A 19,048-nucleotide genomic window follows, 5' to 3' on the forward strand; every position below is an offset into this window, starting at 1 on the left:
GGGGAAATCTTGGGGTGACATAGAGAGGGCACTCCTGGCTGGGGTAGCAAATAGGCTGGAGGCTGGAGGGTGATGGTGTGTGTGTGGGGGGGGAGCGTGCAGAGGGGGAAGCAGGCTGGTGACTGGACAGACAGGTGCAGGAGTGTTGGAGGCGATCTGGGTGGTCTCTGAGTGGCCACAGCTGGTCCAACCCAGAGAGTTGTGTGGAGGGACTCCCAGTGCAAGAATGGGGGTCCCTTGAAGTGTCCTGAGAAGGTCTGAGAAGGGACCCCTGATATTGGGGATTGTCCCCACTGACTTGCTCTGGAGGACCAGGACAACCCTGACTTCTGCTTCTTATGTTATGTCAACTTAGGTTAATACTGCATTTTCTAGTGCCCCTTTGTTTTTGTTTTGCTTTGGCCTGTACAGTCTTAGAACCAAATAACTCTACAACTAAAGCCACCTGGGTGTTGCTTTGAAATGACTAGCTGGAGGAAGTTTGGTGAGACCGACCGCAGATCGCCCGCCAGGAGCTGAGCTGAGGCATCTGCCTGGCAGGGCAGGGCTGGGGCACGGGGGTGGAGCCGAGGCCCCCCCCCCCCCCCGTGCAGTGCTCTGCATCAAGACCCCACCCCGAACCCTCATGGTAGCCCCGCGAGCTGGCTCGTTCCCCTTTCAGAGTTGAGATTAATGCTCAGAGAAGTTCAATAACTTACCCAAGGTCATGGAGCTGGTAGAGTGACTGAAGGCCAGGTCTACCTCTAAGTGCATCCTTTTGCCATCACACCACAGTACGGGCCGGGTCCCTGAAGGCAGAAAGGGGGAGATAGGAAGGAGGTTTGTTCTGAAGTTGACCTTCACCAAGAAGGCCTGGGGTGCCCAGAGAACGGGCACAGGCTCCTAGGTTCAGAGGTTGTCATGCTTCCCCCTTGGGCCCCTGAGGTGTCTTTGGCCATACGGGGCAAGAAGCTGGTCTTCACTGAGCCCGAAGTGACTGTGAGGGTGGCCTGAGGGACCCAGAGGTCCCCGCAGGCCCAGAGGTCATCCTGGTGCAAGCCTCGCCCTCCTCCCATGCCTTGGCCTCAGAGGGAGTTAAGCAGAGAGCTCCACCTTGTCGCGGGGTCTAGCGTGCAGCTCTGGGGTGGAAGGGCCCGATGTTTCCTTATCAGACTCGCAGCCTCCCAAACCCAAACAAATGTCTGTTTTAAGCCACTAGTTCATGGTCCTTTGTTACAGGACAACTGGGGAACTAATGTCATCTGGGTGCTGAGGGCGGGCCCTAGCCGCTCCTGTCCATCCTGGTTCAGGGGTCCCTCCTCGGAGAAGGAGCCCTTTTGTGATTTGTCTCCATCATTTCTCCTTAGGGTTGGCCCTTCTGTTTCCATAGGCTCCTCTTCCAGGAGCTGGAGGCACATTCATTTTCTCCGAAGCAGCCCCTGGGAAGGGGGCCAGGGGTTAGAGCTGCAAGGGAAGGGCAGAGCCCGGAAGGAAGGGATAATAATTCTATTTTATAGATGACAACACAAGGGTCAAGAAATGCCAGTTCTCCCTAAGATACTCCGATTAGAACCTAGGAATGTTGCTCCCTGATCTCTGCTGCCTCTGGACGGGGAGATCCTCCTCCTATCTGTTCTGTGATGTCGGAGCTCCCTGACCCCTCTTGGCCCTGTGACGTGGGAATACGCGTCTCTGGCAATCTGGTCCTCTCTTCCAGCTCCCCAGACCCTGCCTCACCCAGAAAACTTCCCAGACTGCTGTGGCTGGGAGGGGCTGCTGTGCCCTGAGCAGGCAGGCTTCCTGGAACTGTTGGGCAGTCAGGCCCTTCCCTGTGCTGTCTTACTCGTTAGTTATCTTCAGGCATGTGTGTCCTGTCTGCCCAGGCAGCCTGACTTCCCCAGGGGTCCTGTCTCATTCCTCATCACCCTCAAGTGTGGGGAGGTCTGTGTGTAAGACATTGGAGTTGTTGCCAAAGATGGCAGCGCTGGCTGTTCAGGGACGACTGAGCCGTTCCCAGGTGCCTCTGTGGCTCTGTGCCCCCCAGGGGTCCTCTCCCTTTCCATGTCCAGACTGAACACCAGCTGAAGGCTGGGGAAGGCAATGGATACCAAGTAGTTGGCTTGGCAGCCCTCATGGTGAGCTGTCTTGGGGGAAAGATGGCCTGTGGGGGTCACCCACCTAGTCCCAGGGGAACGCAGCCCTGCCTCTGGAACCTCCCGGATCTCTCCACCAGGAGCATGTCAGGCCTGCAGGCTTGTGGGCCGGTGGGGCTTGCTTCTGTGTTTAGAGCAGGGCATGGGGCTCTGACTTCATCTCTGCTGTCCGAAAAGCCCTGGGCTTAGCATTTCCAGGGGCCTGGAAGTATCAAGACGTGTTCCAGTGGTTTTGCTACAGTCTGTGATTACACGGTCTGATGGAACAACGTCGTTGGTGCTCAAATGTGCTTTTTATAAAATCCCCAATACTCTTCCTGGAGTCTTCCGTTCCTTGGCTCTGTCCAGCGCGGCGTCGGGACTGTAAAAAGGAAAAAAAAAATCTTCCTGAGGTTTTGGTGCTGTTTTCGGGGCCATGTGTGTGTTTGTGTGTGTCAGAGAGACAGACAGATGGATAGACAGAATGTGAGAGAACTGGAGACACAGAGGTACATACAGTGCCTGTGTCAGAGGTACCAGGAGTTCAAAGAAGAGACGAGAAGACCTTCTCCTGTCTCGAGCCGCTTCCCCATTTGTGAGCTGGTGACAGCTTTTGCCTGCTGTAGAGTTAGGAGAGCTTCTAGTCCTTGCTTCTCTCCCTTGTTTCCCCTTCTTGGCATCCCCGTGGCATTCTTCACCGCTCAGTGCGCTGCCAGAGGTGGTACAGGTGCGTCCCAGGAGCGGAGTCCCAGAACAATGCTCCTCTGTGTGGCCTCTGGCCTCGGGGCTGCCTTAGCAAAGCCCCGGCATTTCCGGGCACTTCAGGCAAGGGAGGCCTGGCCCGCACACCCCCTGTGCTGTTCACCCCACTAGGCGTGAGGCTGTCCTTGTGCGGGGCAGAGATCTCCTACAGGGGCAGGGGGCCGGGAATGCATGTGGGCACTTGGAGGCATGGGGTGCCCACCTCAGACAACGGCTTCGCCATTCCGTCCCCAGGTGAGGGGAAGGCTTCTATGGAGGAGAGTCAGGAAGGCTTAGACAGGGGTGGGGTCTGAAGGAGGAGATGTTGGTGGCCTTTGGCAGGAGGCCGGTAAGTCAGAGAGCTTCTAATTGCCATCCTGGAAAGGTGGCCGGGGGCTTCAGACCATTGAGTGAGATGGTTACGGGGTTCTGGAATCTGCGTGTCTCTGCATTTGTGTGCTCTCCGGCAGACATTCATGGCAAGACCTGTGGGAGGCATGTGGCCCAGGTGCTCACCTTTCGCGGCGGGGGGCGGGGGGTAAGGAAGAGGGCAGCTGGGGAGAGTGGGGGCCTCCCTTCAAAACTCCCCAGAAGAGTGGGAGAAGAGGAGACCCACCCCTGGCCCAAGATGGAGGGTGCTACAGCGGCTTTCAAAGGAAAAGTCCAAATGGGCTGGTTTCTGGAACTTGTTATAAGGAAGGAAAAGAGTGTCAGGAGCCGGAATTCTTTTTTTTTTTTTTTAAGATGTTATTTATTTTTTTGAGAGAGAGAGAGCATAAGCAGGGGGAGGGGCAGGCAGAGGGAGAAGCAGGCTTTCCCTCTGAGCAGAGAGCCCAATGTGGGACTCGATCCCAGCACCCTGGGATCACGACCTGAGCTGAAGGCAGACACAACCAACTGAGCCGCCCAGGCATCCCAGAACCTGAGCTCTTATCAGCCAAAAGTGGTTCCCAGGTTATCCAAATGAGGGCGGGCTATCGTACCCCCTGCCACAAACCCTGCCCACACCCGCCCATCCCCACACACCTGGCTGCAAAGTCAGGAAGCCAGTCCCAAGAGCGACTTCACACCCAAGCTGGAGGATCTTCTGGCTGAGCTGTGGCACCTCTAGGACACGTGAGCCCAGAAGGCTCAGCAGCTCTCTGTGGGGGCCCCACTGAAACCGGAGCAAGTCCGAAGGTTTCACCTGCTGGTGGGCGTGCGTGGGTGTCTTTAGTGGCCACCCGTTGCTTCACAGCCGCCCTCCGCAGTAAGGGCCGCCTGGCCGACCCTCGCTGGCCCCAGCAGAGGCTCCGCCGCTGAGCTGGGTGTCACTGGGCAAACTCACTCACCCCTCTGAGCCCCGGTCTCCCCACCTCCAGAGTAGTTCCCAAGGCTCTTTTCAACCCTGGAAATTAAGTCCCGCCTCCATGGAAATGAACATTGTCTATGAGACGCGCGCTCTCCCATGGGGCACCTGATGTGGAATGTTCACCGTAGACCCTTTCAGCTGGGTTAGAGAAGCCACCTCCACGTTTGGAGCGGGGTCAGGGTTGGAGACAGGCAACAGCCCTTCCTGTGGATGAAAATGCCTCTGTCCCTGGAGGCACTTTTAATTTGTTAAGACCTGTTCTCCCCTGGAACCAGATACTTCCTTGGGCCCCAGGCAGGGAAGCTATTACCTGTATTTCACGAATTGGCAGAATGAGGCCCAGAAAAGTGAAATCTTTCTCTGGGGATCCATGATCCCCCGGTGATTAATATAAATTGGTAGAAAGAGCACCAGCCTGAAGTCAGACAATCTGACCTTGAGAAAGTCCCTAAGGTCCCTAGACCCCAGTTTCCTGTCTGTGAAGTGGCAATAATCATGACTGCAAGGTCACACAAAATAATGGAGGTGGAAACAGTTTGCCAACGTGTAAAATACGCGTTAACTCTCAGCATCCCTGCTGGCCGTGGGCTCTTCTCCCAGCTGCCACTTCTCTCCTGCATGTTCTTCCTTCTTGGAGCTAAACGCAGTCTCCCGGGGTGTTTCTCTGGGTGGAAGTGGACAGGATCCTACCTGACTCCTAACCTCCCGGTGGTTCTTTCCTTCCAGACTGTAAATTCACCTGCCACCCGGAGTGCCGTCACCTGATCCAGCTGGACTGCAGTCGGCAGGAAGGCCCATCCCGGGACAGACCCTCTCCAGAAAGCACCCTCACTCCAATCTTCAGCCAGGTAGGGAGCAGAGCTCCAGGACCGGGTGGAGAATGGCTTCTGCTGGTAGCCTAGGCTCCACGTTCTTTGCCCAGGAGCTCTGGTCAGCATGCATTCCATGCAAGCTGGATGCTGGGGTCCCCTTCTGGCCAGACACACCCCTTTTCAAGGGAACAGCAGGATGGAACAGGAACAGTGACCCCAAGAAGTGTGTAGATATTCAGAAATCCTCGTTAGGTCTCTCCAAGTGCAGGGCCTGCCTTGACCTAGGATTTTAAGCCAGAGGTGCAGGTGTAGTGAGGATAGAAAGGAGAGAAGGCTCCTGAAGGTCCCTTGAAGCCTCGTGGCCCTGGGGCAGTAGGGACTTTGGGGCTGAGGCTCTTTAAGCATGTCATGCCGTGGGCCAATCAGGCAGCCAATCTAGATTCAACCTCAGAAGGGCCAGGGAGATATTCTTAACTTGTGTTAAAGAACCAGGGAATAGATGCGTCCAAACTTTGACGTCTAGGATTTGGAATGGAGTCGGGAGAACATTTTTTGATTCTTGCACTGAACAAGGATTTATTGAGTGTCCCCTGTGTGCCGAGCGCTGGGGAGAGTGGAGATCGTAAATGATACATCATTGCAGTTCTTATCCACAGAGAGCTTACATTCTGGCAGGGGAGGCAGAATACAACCCAGTAGTGTATACCATGATGCATGTTGCAATGGAAAGTATGAATCAAGTGTTCTGAGTACACGAGGCAATTGGTTCTGTTGGGAGAAATCAGGGAAGACTTCCCAGAGGAGGTGACATTTGATCTGATCCCTAATGTATGAGTCCATGGTTGCTAGTCAAGGATGTAAGGAGGGTCCCCAGATATCATTCATTCATTCATTTAGCAAATATGTTTTGAAGGTTGACTGTATGCAAGGCCCAGAGATGCCAAGGACTTAGTGATGAAGGGAGCAGACATGGCCCCTGGCCTCTCTGGGCTGGCAGCAGCATCGGGGAACGAGATAATCAAATAGGCACCATGTTTATGAGGAAAATGCTCAGAGTGTTGTGAGAGACAATATAGGTGCTGGATGACTCGTTATTTCCTGAAGAGAATACCAGTGGCCCTGGGAAATCCCAAGTCGACCCCAAATCCTGATACTAGCTGACCGCAGTAATCACCACCCCCACCTCTTTTCTCCGACTAAGAAAGCATTGCTAGAAAACAAATATGATGTATGTTTTTATAAGAGTGAGATTGAATTGATTCTAAGATAAATATTTTAAAAACTCTTTGCCTCTTCCACACACTTTGGAATTGTAACTGTTTATGGTGTAGCCTGAATGTAGCCAGGCCTCTTGGGAGGGCCTTGCCCCATGAGGGGTGAGGAGGAAAAGGAGACGAATCGGACCTCCTGAACCCGGGTGAATGCTGCAGAATTTTGCTGAAGGTTTGCCTTACGAGATGGAGGAGGGTGGTTACACAGCACACCGGGCAGCAACGTTTCCTAAAAATGTCAGTTTCCGGAGACATTTTTTGTTGTCACAACTGGGGTGATGCTACTAGAATCTGATGGGGGAGACTAGGGAAGCTGCTGACTGCCCTCCACGACACAGGACAGGCCCCCACAACAAAGCATCACCTGACCCTGAATGTCCACAAGTGCGGAGGTTGAGAAAGCCTTTCCTGGAGCAGGTTAGCCTGGCAGGTGAGGGGGGCGGAAGGCCCCAGAGCAGGCCCTGGTGTTTGCTCTATACCTCTTCTCCCGCTTGGGATGCCAGCAGCACACGAGGCCTTCCAAGTCTGAGTCTCTGGAAGCGAAGTGGCCCCTTCTCCTCTCTTGGGAAGAGAACGCCACCTCAGAACCCTCTGGAAGCTGAATTGAGGCCGTGTCTAGAGTAGATCCCCCACTGAACTATAGAAGGAGCCATACAGAACCACATGGGGGGATCCAAGTGTCCCCCGTGGGTGCCGAGCGGCCCCCAGCCGCCAACGGCCTGGAGTGGGGTTTGCTCCCAGCTGGGTCAGGCTGTTTTGTTTGCCTTGGCCAGGCCTGGCCGCCTGCTTCAGCACAGCGAGGGCAGGACCGAGCCTTCTATCAATAAAACCCGGGCCGTGCTCCAGGCTCACTCCCCTTCTCTATAAAGCGTGTTTGTGCTGATTTCCGCCTTGAGTTGATTTTCAGTTTAAATACCAGGATGGAGCTTTCTTTCACCTTGACACGGTCACCTGGGCTGAGCTAGCTTCATGCGCCAGCACCGTCTTCCCCGGGGGCATTTGCTGTGGCCCCGTCTGAACTCAGCTAGTTTGGGGGCTGTATGGCTGCTGGGGGGGTCTCAGCTTTGTGTCCTTTCTCCTCTCCACTCTTTAAGGAAAAGAAAAATCACTGGTTTTCCTCCAACTGGAGGAGACTGCTGTTGGTTAACCTTTTTATGTTTTCCTCCCGTACGTTCATACATTTTTCAGAACATGGTTGAGATCACCCTGTAGATACGTTTTTGGCATCCCCCTTTGGAAAGCAGTAATCCCAAGGTTCCAGCTGTCTTCTCTCTGCCGTTCTGCCAGAGGGAGGCATGGAGGGAGGGAGGGGGGCAGGAGTTGTGTGTGGGGGAGGCAGAGATGGACTCAGAGCCCCGGCTGCTAGCTGACAGGGCCATGTGGGAGACACCCAGGGCCAGCAGAGGAAGGGCAGCTGCCTGCCTATGCCTTCTCCACCATAAAACTGTTGCTTTTACAGTCTTTCCTTGGAGGTCTCCAAGGTCTGACACATGCGATTTTTCCTTAAGCACCTAGCAAATCTCCTTCACGTGCACCCCAGATCCCTTCTTCATTTGAAGCCCGATTCCCTTTTTTTTTTTTTTAAAGCCTGATTCCTAGAGAACATTGTTGGCATTGGCCAAACAGCACAACAAATTACCAGTATGGCTGTAGCATCCCAAAGACCTTATGCTTCATGTGTTCTTAAAGTTGCTCCTCTGGTGAAAAAACAAAAACAACAACAAAAAAAACCACAACCAAAAACCCAACCCTCAGGGACTCCCCAGTACCCTCACAATGGCGTGTGAGTTTGCCAGTTTGGTCCATGCCTTTCATTGTTTTCAGGGAAGCAACCCCTGGCTCCTGGCTGCACAGCCCGGCCCCTCCCTTGGGAGCTCCCAAACCTTGCTCGGGTACTTTCCACACTTGGGAGCCGGCCATAGCCACGTTCCACCTGTGCTACTATTTACCCAACATTTCTCTTTAAATAGATTCATTTCATTAAACTTAAATAAAGCGTGTGTTAAAGGAAATTTAGAAAACCCTCAAATCACTGGTTTGATGTACAGAGGATTTTTTTCCCCCTGACATGTGTTCAATTAATACTTACTCTCTGAAATGAAAAGAACAGTGTGTTTCTAGGGACGACCTCAGATTCCCTCCATGTACATCTAGCCGGGCATGAATCTAAAATCCTTCCGGATGCCATCAGTGGGACACGCCGCAAACAGAGGATAGTGTCTTAGGTCATTGGCTCTTCGATGACCAGGGCCCTGGGTCCAGCCTCTGCCTAAGGGGCACTGTAAGCAGCGGAGACAGCCCGGGTAGCTGGGAAGAAAGTTCCAGCTGTCCAAGCCAATTTTAAGGCACGCATCCGAAGGAGAGCTCAGTCCATACGTACTGTGGGGAATAGTGCAAAGCGATAACAAGTGCTCCCACCCCCCCGCCACAGGACAAGCCTATCTGTATTTTGCACACATATGTACATGTGTGTCTTAGTGTAGAGTGAGGGCTTGGACACCACTCGGCAAACCACTGAAGAGGTTTCACCTTGGGGGTGGGTAAGAGTCCCAAGGGGGTAGAGTTAGATACCTTTCAGCTTTTGCTGTTTGCATCAGTGCTGCTTGAATAACTGTTGCTTTCATCTGTTTCCAGGGTAGAAGTTTTTTTTAAAGCAATAAATATTTTCTTAAGGAAAGCAACGAGCTTCTCAGTGACAGAAGAGCTAGGTTCTGATCCAGACTGTGTAGACAGCATACTTGCTATGTGACCGGGGGCCAGCCTCCTGGTTCTCTGGGCCTTGGGCTTCTCCGCTGAGGAATGGGCGTTGTGCTGGGACGTGAGGCTCGGGGGGAAGATGTGTGCAAGGGCGTGTGCGGATCAAGGCCTTTGAATCTGGAGGTAGCATGGGAGGGCTGTCTCTGCTGCCTCCAGTGACCCTACTGGAGGGTCGATCCTGTCCTCCCCGTGATGAAAACCTGTGGTGGCTTCCCACGGCCCTTGAAATCAACCCGAATCTGCACTAGGGCAGAAATCCTTCACGGTCTGGCTCTGCCAGCTCTCCAAAATACCAGAAAGATGGGTTACTCTCCTGGACGTACAACCAGGACACTATGACTCTGTGGTCAGCAGCCCGTTTGCTTCAAGACTTACAGTTGCCTGTTGCTCCCCTCTATAGACCAAGAGACCTACATACCAAAGGGACATCCAGGCAGCTTCCCAAGCTCCAGGGTGGATCAGTCACACGGGGTGCCTTTCTGCCACCGCCCCACAACCCCCACCCTCTGCTGTCACTCCTTAGTAGGGCCCCTGCAGCCTCTGCGTGGTGGTGACTCAGCTGGCGTGGAGAGCCCAGTTTCCTGGCTCCTGGCCCTGTGCTCCCTCCCACAGGCGTGCCACCGTCTCTCTCCCCGAGGCTCTGCCTTTCCAGAACCCTGCTCACTCCTGCCCCAACCCTCGGCAGGAAGGCCCCGTGCTGAACCCAGAACTACCACACGGTGGAGCCAGAAGCAAGTCGGGAGAGCCTGGGAGGCGGGGGTTTGTCCCTGCGGGGCGGGGCCTGAACACACCCTACCGAGGGACACCTGCGGGCACCTCCTTGTGTTCTGGGTCCTAGGTCTCCTCAGAAATGCTCCCCAAGGGTGTATCACATTGGATTGTGACCGGTAACAACTTTGTTAAGGCACATCTATACCCTGTCTACTTGTTTTATCAGTTATTGAAGGAGAGGGACTGAAATGTCCAAATATAATTGTTCCTAAAATATATATATATTATTATATATATTATATATAAGTATGTATATAGATATATATCTATATAGGTTAGGTATATAGATTTATCAAGATCTATAGATAGCTATATCTATATATCTAGATCTATATATATCGATATATATATATATATCCTATTTCTCCTTAGGCTTCTATCTTGCTGAATCTTGAAGCTCCATTATTCACTACATAAACATTTAGGATTATGTTCTCTTGATTAATTGACTTTGTCTCATGATGAAATAACCTTCTTTATCCCTGGTAATATTCTTGGCTCTGAAATCTACTTCGTCTGATATCAATACAGGCCACTCCAGCTTTCTTTTGATTACCAGGAGCATGATATTTATAAATCCATCCTTTTACTTTTAGGCTAGGTTTGTCTTTATATTTAAAACTCATTTCCTGTAGACAGCAAATAGTTGGATCTTGTTTATTTTAAAATCCAATTGGATAATCTCTGCCCTTTAATTGGGTTATTTAGATCATTTGCATTTAATGTGATTATTGATATAATTAGATTTTAAGTCTATCATCTTTCTATTTTTTTGTCCGTCCTTTCTGTTCTGTGTTCCTTCTCCCCCCTCCCCCGCCTCCATCTTATTTTGGATTAATTGAATATATTTTATGATCCCATTGTATTTCATTTGTTGTCAGCCCATCCACATGTGCCAAAGGCAGGGCCAGTCCCCAGCTGTCCTGTTCCACTCTGGCTACATTTGAGACAGCCTCTCCACCTTCCACAGACTTCCTTCCACGCTCTAGAAGCCAGAAGTGCTGGCCCAGGCTGTCAGTGATTCATCTCCGCTAGACAGCCGCCTCTCACAGGAGCTGCCCCAAGGCCTATCTGACCAGCTCAGGCCAACCCACAGAGCTTGTTTCCAGTCTGGCAGAGCGGAGAGTCTTCCCAACCTGAGATCCTGGCTCTGAGGAGGGGCAGAGCTCTAGAACTTATTTCTCTAGAAATCCTTACGTTTTGGAGACCTTTCCCAGCTGTTCATCACAGCCCCACCTCCTCCTTCTACCTGCGAAACAGTGGCTGCCTGAGATGGCCTCTGGCTGGGCCAGGTCAGTCCCGAGTTTCTGAGGAGGGAGCTTTATATGTGTCACGGTGAGAGAGTTGTTTGTGTCTTACCCTGGAGACCACACTGCCCTGGGTCTTGCCTGGAGAGGGGCAGATGAGAGATGGGGATTGTGGGTCAGAAACATCTTTTGTGATTCTCTAGCCTGATGAGAAGGGGACAGTTAGAAGGTAGACGCCCCTGTGGCTGAGTCAGACCTGGCAGGAGCTGTTTAGGACCCGTGCCTCTTGGTTTGGGCTAATTTCAGTGCATTTAGTGATTTTAAGTGGAAGGGCCCTGTCAAAGCTCTTAGGCGAGCAGCCAAACAACAGAAGTGCTGTGTGGGCTAGAACCCGCGAGAAAGCCAATCTCCTATGAGCCTACCCTAAGAGGTGTGTAGCCGCTCATCTTTTATGACAGGAAGTCGTCTGGGGAGAAACTGAGCTCTTCCCTCTGCACAGCTGGTTTAATGCTGTAAAATGAAGCTCTCAGGATGGAGAGTGGAATTCTTAAGGTTCAACACCCCCCCCCCCACCACCACCAAGAGGACATCTGGGAAAGGTTGCCTCTGACAAGCATGGGGAAGGTGGAGGCCGTCCTGTCGGGATTGGTGAACATGTGTCAGGAAGAGGGGAGGACCTGGGGGGTTTTGACAGGCAGAGAAAACAGCAAAACAAACCACAAGAGGGCAGGGCAGCTGCCAGGAACGTGGAACAAATTCCGCGCAGCTGAAGGAGAGAAGCTGTCTTGTGGCTGGAGGTGGGTGTGAATGGACTGCTGGCTGGGCCTGGGTCCGGAAGGGCCTTGAAGACCTGCTCTAGAATTTGGAACCTCACTGCAGGCACTGGAGAGTTGTTGGATGAAGGACAACGATTGTCATGGAAAGCTGTCGGATATAGGCGCTCTGGGTTTGAAATCAGATCCTACCCTTTACTTGCTCTGTGACCTTGGGCAAATGAGCCACTCTGAGCCTCAGTTTACTCATCTGCAAAATATCTCCTTGCAGGGTTGTGCTGATCTGGTGAGATCAGAAAATGTATAAGAACTTGGCAATTCTAATATAACTTATTTCCTGCTGTTCTATTAGACTGTGTGGTGAGAGACAGAAACGATGTCTTATCCAGGCCTCAATCCGAACTCCTAGTTTAGTACTTGTCATGTAGAAGGTGCCTGGTAAATATTTCTTAAATGAAAGGATGAAAGAATGAGCAACTAGAGCTGGGCACAGAGTAAGGAATATAGTGCAGTAATATTCAGTAACTATTAGTTGAAATTTGAATAGAAGGTTTTAGAATAGCCCTGATCAGATCTTAGTACAGAAGGGTGACTTTGGCAACAAGAGGGTGGGGAGTTTGGAGAAGGCTGAGATGGAAACAAAGGAAACTCTTAGAAAGCTTTGCAATAATCTGCATTCATGGCATTCGTTGAGCGAGGACCTACTCATGGTGAAGGAGCAGGGGGAGGGGAAGCAGGGAATAATGAGCTCAGTTTCGGGCTTGGTGCCCGCAAGGCTTCAGAGGGGAGCCCCGGGTACTCAGTGAGCTATGGCTGGAGCTAGATGTAGCTCCACCTGGGGCTACCTGGAGGGAGAGGGTTCTGAGGCACGAGTCTGTGAGGTAGGATGGACACCACTGGCAGACATCAGACTAAGCTCCTGGGCTGGGGGTGTGGGGTGCCAAGACCAGAAGACAGTGGCTGGACCCTGGAAAATCCCAATAAGCTGATGGGAAGACAGGACATAGGCAGACTGGGAAAGCAGGTCCTGCGTGGTTTGTGATGGCCTGTGATTTCAGGCAGGATGGTACTATGGGAGCAATCACGTACTATTATGGAGTGTTCCAGAACTGGGTTCTGGGGTCAGACCCACTGGGTTCATCTGGCTCCACCATGAACCAGCATGTACGACTATGTGCAGATTGCTTAACCTGCCCAAACCTCCTTCTCCTTTCTGTAAGAGAGAGATAAGAACTGTAGCTTCCTCATCAGTTGGTTGTAGGGATTAAATGAAAGGATACACAAAGCTAGTCGTACGAGGCCTGCACGTACCGGCTAAGAATAATTTCAAACTCTGTTTCAGGGGTCGAGGGGCACGTCACCCTGGTTTTCAGCCTCTGAATATGTTGGTAGGTCACAAGGCCCCCCCATCTGACCTCCACCCCGACACCCTGCAGCTGGACAGCGGGGGAATCCTTGGGTGATGAGCAGCTCCAGACGCCGAATCAAGCCGGAGTTGGAGCTGGGATAGAGTAGCAGCTCCTGGCTCCCGGTCTTGTGATACTGCTTTTCTGGAACACGTGGAACCACGCGGTGGATCAAATGAGGGGATCTGGGCACATGTCAGGATCACATCTGAGAAAGGAAGAAAGCTTAAAATAGTGTCTTTCATCATCTGAAACTTTGAGCCAGGAAAGTCACCCACTTCACCATCTCAGTGGGGCTTCCGGAACCCCAGCACGATGCCTTGGATTTAAGGCTCACGAGGCTTAGGCTGCAGCTGGAGGTCCGGACGCCTCTTCCCCGGCTCAGGGACAAGAACAGCCAGTCCCTGTTTTTTGTGTGTTCCCCGCCAGTGGCTCCTGCGTTCCCCTGCCCCTTCTCCCCCTCTCCCAGGTTCTCAGTGCCGATTATTCATAGGGAAGAGGTGCTGATGGGGTCATTAGACACTGAAAGGAATCCAGTCTTCCTCTCTTAAGGCCCCTGGAGCTTCAGTCTAGATTTTTCCTCCTGGAGGCTGGCCAACTTATTGTATTGTGTTTGATCTTTGCAGATTTCTTCGAATCCCAGGGTCCTCACCAACACAGTCTCTGTGTTGCTGACTTCTTACTCATGGCTCCCTTGTAGGCCTGGAGTCATTGGCAGGTGAAGCGGGGTGGGGGAAAGACACTAACTTGGAGGGAAGAGACTTAGGAAGCAGGAACTGTGATGGAACCTGTTACTTCCCTCACTTTCCTATCTGTAAAATGGGTATAACAACCTGCTTTCAAGGTTCTAGAGCTGGCCAAGCAGTGAATGGTAAAAAGACTTCCAGAAGCCCTATTCAGACAGCAGCAAATATGCATAATATTTGGAATGGCATATAGCAGCACCCTAAAAGAACACAGTGTCACTTAGAACTTCTCCTAACCAGGTCTCGCAGCTGGCGTGTTGTGCACAAGAAGAGAGGCATGCCGACTCCTGGGGCACTTTGGCTTGGGGTTCAAAGAGGTTGTCACCTGCTGTCTCTTAGGATTGTGCCTTTTGAATGCGTGGCATTGCAATTGCTTTGCAGAGGTCCCTACCTGACTCCAAGGACACAGTGTGGTCACAAAGAATCTGGGGCCCGTTTTTTTCTTAAGTATTGGATTCCCACAGAGCCAGGAGGTTCCTTTGATAAAGAGAAGTGCATTTCTTTGCTGGCTGGACAAAACAGGTAGGCTACTGAGGGCCCGAGGCTCATGCAGAGGCCCCCTCCTGGCAGCGTTCATCAGTCAGCATTGGATTTGGAGGTACTGGTGAGGCTAATACCAGATTCTTTTGCCTGAACTGCTGTCTCTGGGGACATCTCTCCCTCACCCCCCAAAAACTAGCACTAAAATACTCATTTGAAGGAAAGATTGTTCCAGACCAAACCAGAGGTTCTTCAAACCTATAAGCGGTGAGCTCTTCCTCCCAAAACACCCAGTAGCTCACTGTAGCCCACCCCCAGCTGCTTACCCGCACTTCCTGCTGGGGTGGACCCTTCTCCTGAGCCCAGGGTGGCGGGCAGCTCTCAGTTGTCTTGTGCTCCTACCTGCCAGGCGTTCACAGGCTTCTGGGAGAAAGACTGTGTGGGAGGATGGAGCCAAATTGGGCTGCAGTTTGAAACCCTCCTGAGCACTGACAGATTTGGCTAAGGTGGGGGAGGGAGGGAGTTCCTCATAAAAATAACAAGAGCTTGAAATGGAGCGGGCAGCTTGGTATCTGGGGCTGAGTCTAGCCCTCTGGCCAGCTCGTGCTTCCCCCGGACTGGAGTGTGCCAGACCTGCAAAGAAGAGCCACGCAAACCCGGAGAGAGTCCTGATAACCCCTCTCAGCCACTCTCTGGGACACACCAGTGTCCACAGGGCATCAGCCTCTGAGAACGCTGCCCCTGACCTTGCCTTGCTGGTCATGGGACTGCAGGCCCCACTCCACTGAAAGATGGCAGAGTGCACACGAGAACAGTCCCATTTCTGTGGAGAGACTGTAGATCCAAGAGGCTAAAAACATGGGCCCGGGAGTTGCACAGGCCTGGGTCTGAGTCCCAGGACACATATCTTCCTTGTAGGACCCTGAGCCTCAGTTTCCTCATCCATAAAATGGGAATAATATTCTCTACCTCAAGGTGCTGGGCAAGTTAAATGACCAGGCACAGGAATTATGCAAGCAAGGGTACCTCTAGCTGCTATTGCTGTGCAGACCTGGGCCGAAAGGTTATGGGAGTGTCACCCTAACTGCTTGGAGGGCTAAACCCTGGTCGAGGAAGGTGTTCCTTCATCCAGTCTGATGGCGACATGTAATGAGCCGTCTTTGATAGATAGGAATGACAGGAACTGGCAAAGACCCCCTCCTGGCCAGACTGTCAGGAAAATGTACAGATAACCTGGGTTCTTTGGTGTGTGCAGGCTCCTTTGGTATCCTGAGTCTTCCCCAGGGCCAAGTTCTGCCCGTGGGAGGAAGGGGAGGCTTGCGCTCCAGGTTGCCATAACTTTGCATATGATTTGCATATGTTTGTGGGGCCCCTGCAGTTTCTTCTCGCATTTCCAAGTTAAAATATTGCTGCTTCTCCAGGCAGACCAGATATTGATTTTCTTCTTCTCCGGTTACTTCTCCAACCACTCTGATTGACCGGGCTCCTTGTGAATGGGGGATGTGAGAGTGGATGAGGAGGAGGATGGGAGGAAGGGAGGAAAGACGCCGAGGACCTTAGAGCCCTTTCTACTCCTTGAACATGAGCCATCACGGGTGACGGAGAAGGAGCTGTTTCCAGAGGCATGAAGAAAGGCCATAGGGAATTTTCTCCCTCGCACGCGTCCCGGTCTGTTCCTTCCCGGCATCCCTAACCTGACCGCTGGTGCTCCAGGCCCACCTGTCCCTGGGATCCAGGGCCACCCAGGGAGGCGGGGAGGCGCAGGCCAGGGGCGGGCGGGGGGAGGGGCGCCGCGACAGCCCAGCCGGGCTTTGGGGAACCTTGCGAGAGGAAGTGGCTTCCGACTCCTCTGCGCGCAGGGCGAGGGGCAGGAAAGGCGCGGGCAGGCGGGGGAGGTGTCGAGATGGCGTTCTGCGCGCGGGGCGGAGGGGACGAAACCGCAGATGCCGAGTGAGCCGGGGAGCGCCGCGCGCGAGGCGGGCGCCCACGTCCCACCCGGGAGCTTGCAGCCCGGGCGGCACGCGGAGAAGGGCGCAGGTTACCCCCCGATCCGAGCCGCTTGGAGCCCAGCCTGAGAGTCCAGGCTGCGGGTGCCAGCTGCGCCTGGCCGGGTGACAGCCCCCGCACTCCCCAGCCCTCTGTGGGGTTGGGAGCTGGCGCTGGTGGATCTTGGGGCGGAGATCCCCTACTCCCTCGGCCGCCGCAGGAGCCCGGCCGGTGACACGCGCCCTGTGCCTTGCGGGGCCCCGGGCTAGATGACGGTGGACAGCAGCATGAGTAGTGGGTACTGCAGCCTGGAGGAGGAACTGGAGGATTGCTTCTTCACTGCCAAGACCACCTTCTTCAGAAATGTGCAGAGCAAACATCCTTCCAAGGTAAACATCATGATCCAATGCAAAAGCCTTTCACTGCAGGCTTAGGGGGTAGGGGCCAGAGAGATCACTTCCGTGGTCCAGGAGGGAAACCTCCATCCTGGCCAACAGGCAAGGCCATGTGTTATCAGAATGAGTGGCCAGTTGCCCTGGGACCCTCTTGAACTTGTGGGCTAAATGGACCAAAGGTTGGATCTGGAGCCCTACCGGGACCACCAGCAAACACTCTTCTCTTTTTAATGCCCTTTTCAGTATTTCCTGGCCCTGGACCTTTTCAAAATGGCTCTCTATGACTTGGCGACAGTGCTTGGCTCAGTCTGGTGACATGATCACCTGTGCCTGGGAAGATGACAGGCCAACTGCTCTGTGTCAACCACCCCCCCCGCCGCCCCGCCACCCCAAACCTGAGCTTTGAAGCTCTGGGTGGAAAATGGATGGCACCCAGTAGGGTAAACACTCATAGGTCGAAACTTCCGTATTGTGAGTGGCCAGAAACCATCTTAAAACACAGTTGTAGCGACTTTGCAGAAGTGTAGGGAGTTTTTAGAAGCAAACTAAACCTTCTCTAAGTCTCTGTCCTGCTACCATTTTAACTTACTGACTTTGTTGGGGTCACCTGAAGGGGGTCGTATGTGCTTCCTGTAGCAACTCTGGGCACCCCGCATGCCTGAGTCCCTGGCCACACCCTCCCGGCTGCTACCGCTCACGGATCTGCCACATCCTTGGTGGGAGCTGCGGAAGAGCTCTGTTTGTTTGTTTGTTGTCCTATTTAGATGAGAGGGTTCCAAGCCAAGGGGAGAGATTGCCTAACAGGGACTGCTCACAGACAGAAGTGGGCTGCTAAGTTTCACAGATGTGTGCACACTCATCAATTTAGCGGTCCTACATGGGTAGATTCACCAGAAACTTCCCCAGGCCTGACTCTGGGGCCTCCTTCCTGACTAAATCATATTGCCTGTAGGCCCTGCACTTCCCGGATTCTGACATTACACCAATGTACTGGACCTTTCGGTTGTGAGAGGATGCCCAAGAACCAAAGGAAAGTTTTGATATTGGTGTTTGAAGGAATCAACTAAAACAGACCCCTGGAACCAGCCCCTGCTATCTGGGGCACCATGTGATGAGGCTGGGGAGCAGGGTCGGTTCTGGGGGGCTGGGGGGCAGGAGTAGGCCATGGCTGCCAAGGGGTGGTGCCCAGCTCTCTGTTGGGGTTCTTGCCTCATGGTGTGGACAGCCCCTCACCCCTCACCCCACAGGCACTCCGGCTGTCTGGGGTCTTTAGACCAGTGGTTCTCAGCCTTAGCTGCACCCTGGAATTAGCCGGGGAGCTTTAGAAAATGTGGGTACCTGTCCACAAGTAGAGAGTCTGACTTACTTTGGCTTAGGGTATGGCCTGAGCATCAGGATTTTGAAAAGCTCCCCGGGTCCTTCTGATATGCAGCTAAGGTCAGACCATGGCTCTAGAGAGTTTTGCTGCTGCCTGGGGAGGAAATGGTTCCTGTTTTGAAAAGGGAGTTTAGCTGCGGTGCTTACTGCCAGCCAGGCTGCGAGCCCTCGGTCCCAGAAGGTGGGCTTTTGGCAGGATGGGGTACACGAAAGGGCCCTGCAAAGCTGGGGTTTCTTTTCCTTGGCAAAGGAAAACGGTAGCTGTGTCTGGTACTTCTTGGGAGAGATAGAAATATCTTGTAAGAAAATATGCTGGGGTGGGGTTGGGGATGGTGGGTGACTTGTTCCTTGGCCCAGACAGCCTTCTGTCCTCCTCCTCGCCTCCCAAAGCGTCGCTCCTGAAAATACTCCTTTGGTTTGGTGCCCACGTCAGCTCTTTCTTTACTCTGTCTAGATCTTGAATCCATGCCCCGAGGTGAGGTCTCTGCATACCTCATTTGCCCCAGCACAGAAGCCCTCAACGGGCAGGAATCCCTTCTAAGAAACTTATCTGTTGGATCCTGCATGGGGTGATGAGGCTGAGTGCTCCTGAAGGGAAAGAAGAGTGGGCATAGGCCCTCTGAGCTTGGCCTTTGTCGAGCCCCTGGCTGAGGAGATCCGGGCCGGGCCGGACAGCAGTGCTTCTCAGCCCAGGCTTGCTTTCAGCGCCAACCAATCCGGGGAGTGAGGCCTGGGGGGTGAAGGGGTGTGTGCCTGACTCGGGAGCTGGGGAAGCTTCATCCAAATGTTTCTGTCTTTCGTCCTATGAAGGGTCGTTCTGCCTT

General features: G+C 53.1%; 1 protein-coding gene across 2 annotated transcripts in view; it reads left to right on the forward strand.

Annotated features, from left to right (window-relative positions):
- RASSF5 (Ras association domain family member 5) overlaps window positions 1–19,048 on the forward strand; it is a 62,156-nt gene that overhangs the window by 20,091 nt on the left and 23,017 nt on the right. Inside the window, exon 2 of one of the 2 annotated variants that reach the window (XM_032878492.1) lies at window positions 4,930–5,051. In XM_032878492.1, coding sequence (XP_032734383.1) covers window positions 4,930–5,051 — 122 coding nt within the window. Of the gene's footprint in view, window positions 1–4,929; window positions 5,052–16,628; window positions 16,842–19,048 lie in introns of those variants that run through there. The other variant, XM_032878493.1, reaches the window with a different exon arrangement.

Source organism: Lontra canadensis, unplaced genomic scaffold, assembly GCF_010015895.1.
Source record: "Lontra canadensis isolate GAN:19392208 unplaced genomic scaffold, GSC_riverotter_1.0 scaffold63, whole genome shotgun sequence".
NCBI lineage: Eukaryota > Metazoa > Chordata > Mammalia > Carnivora > Mustelidae > Lontra > Lontra canadensis.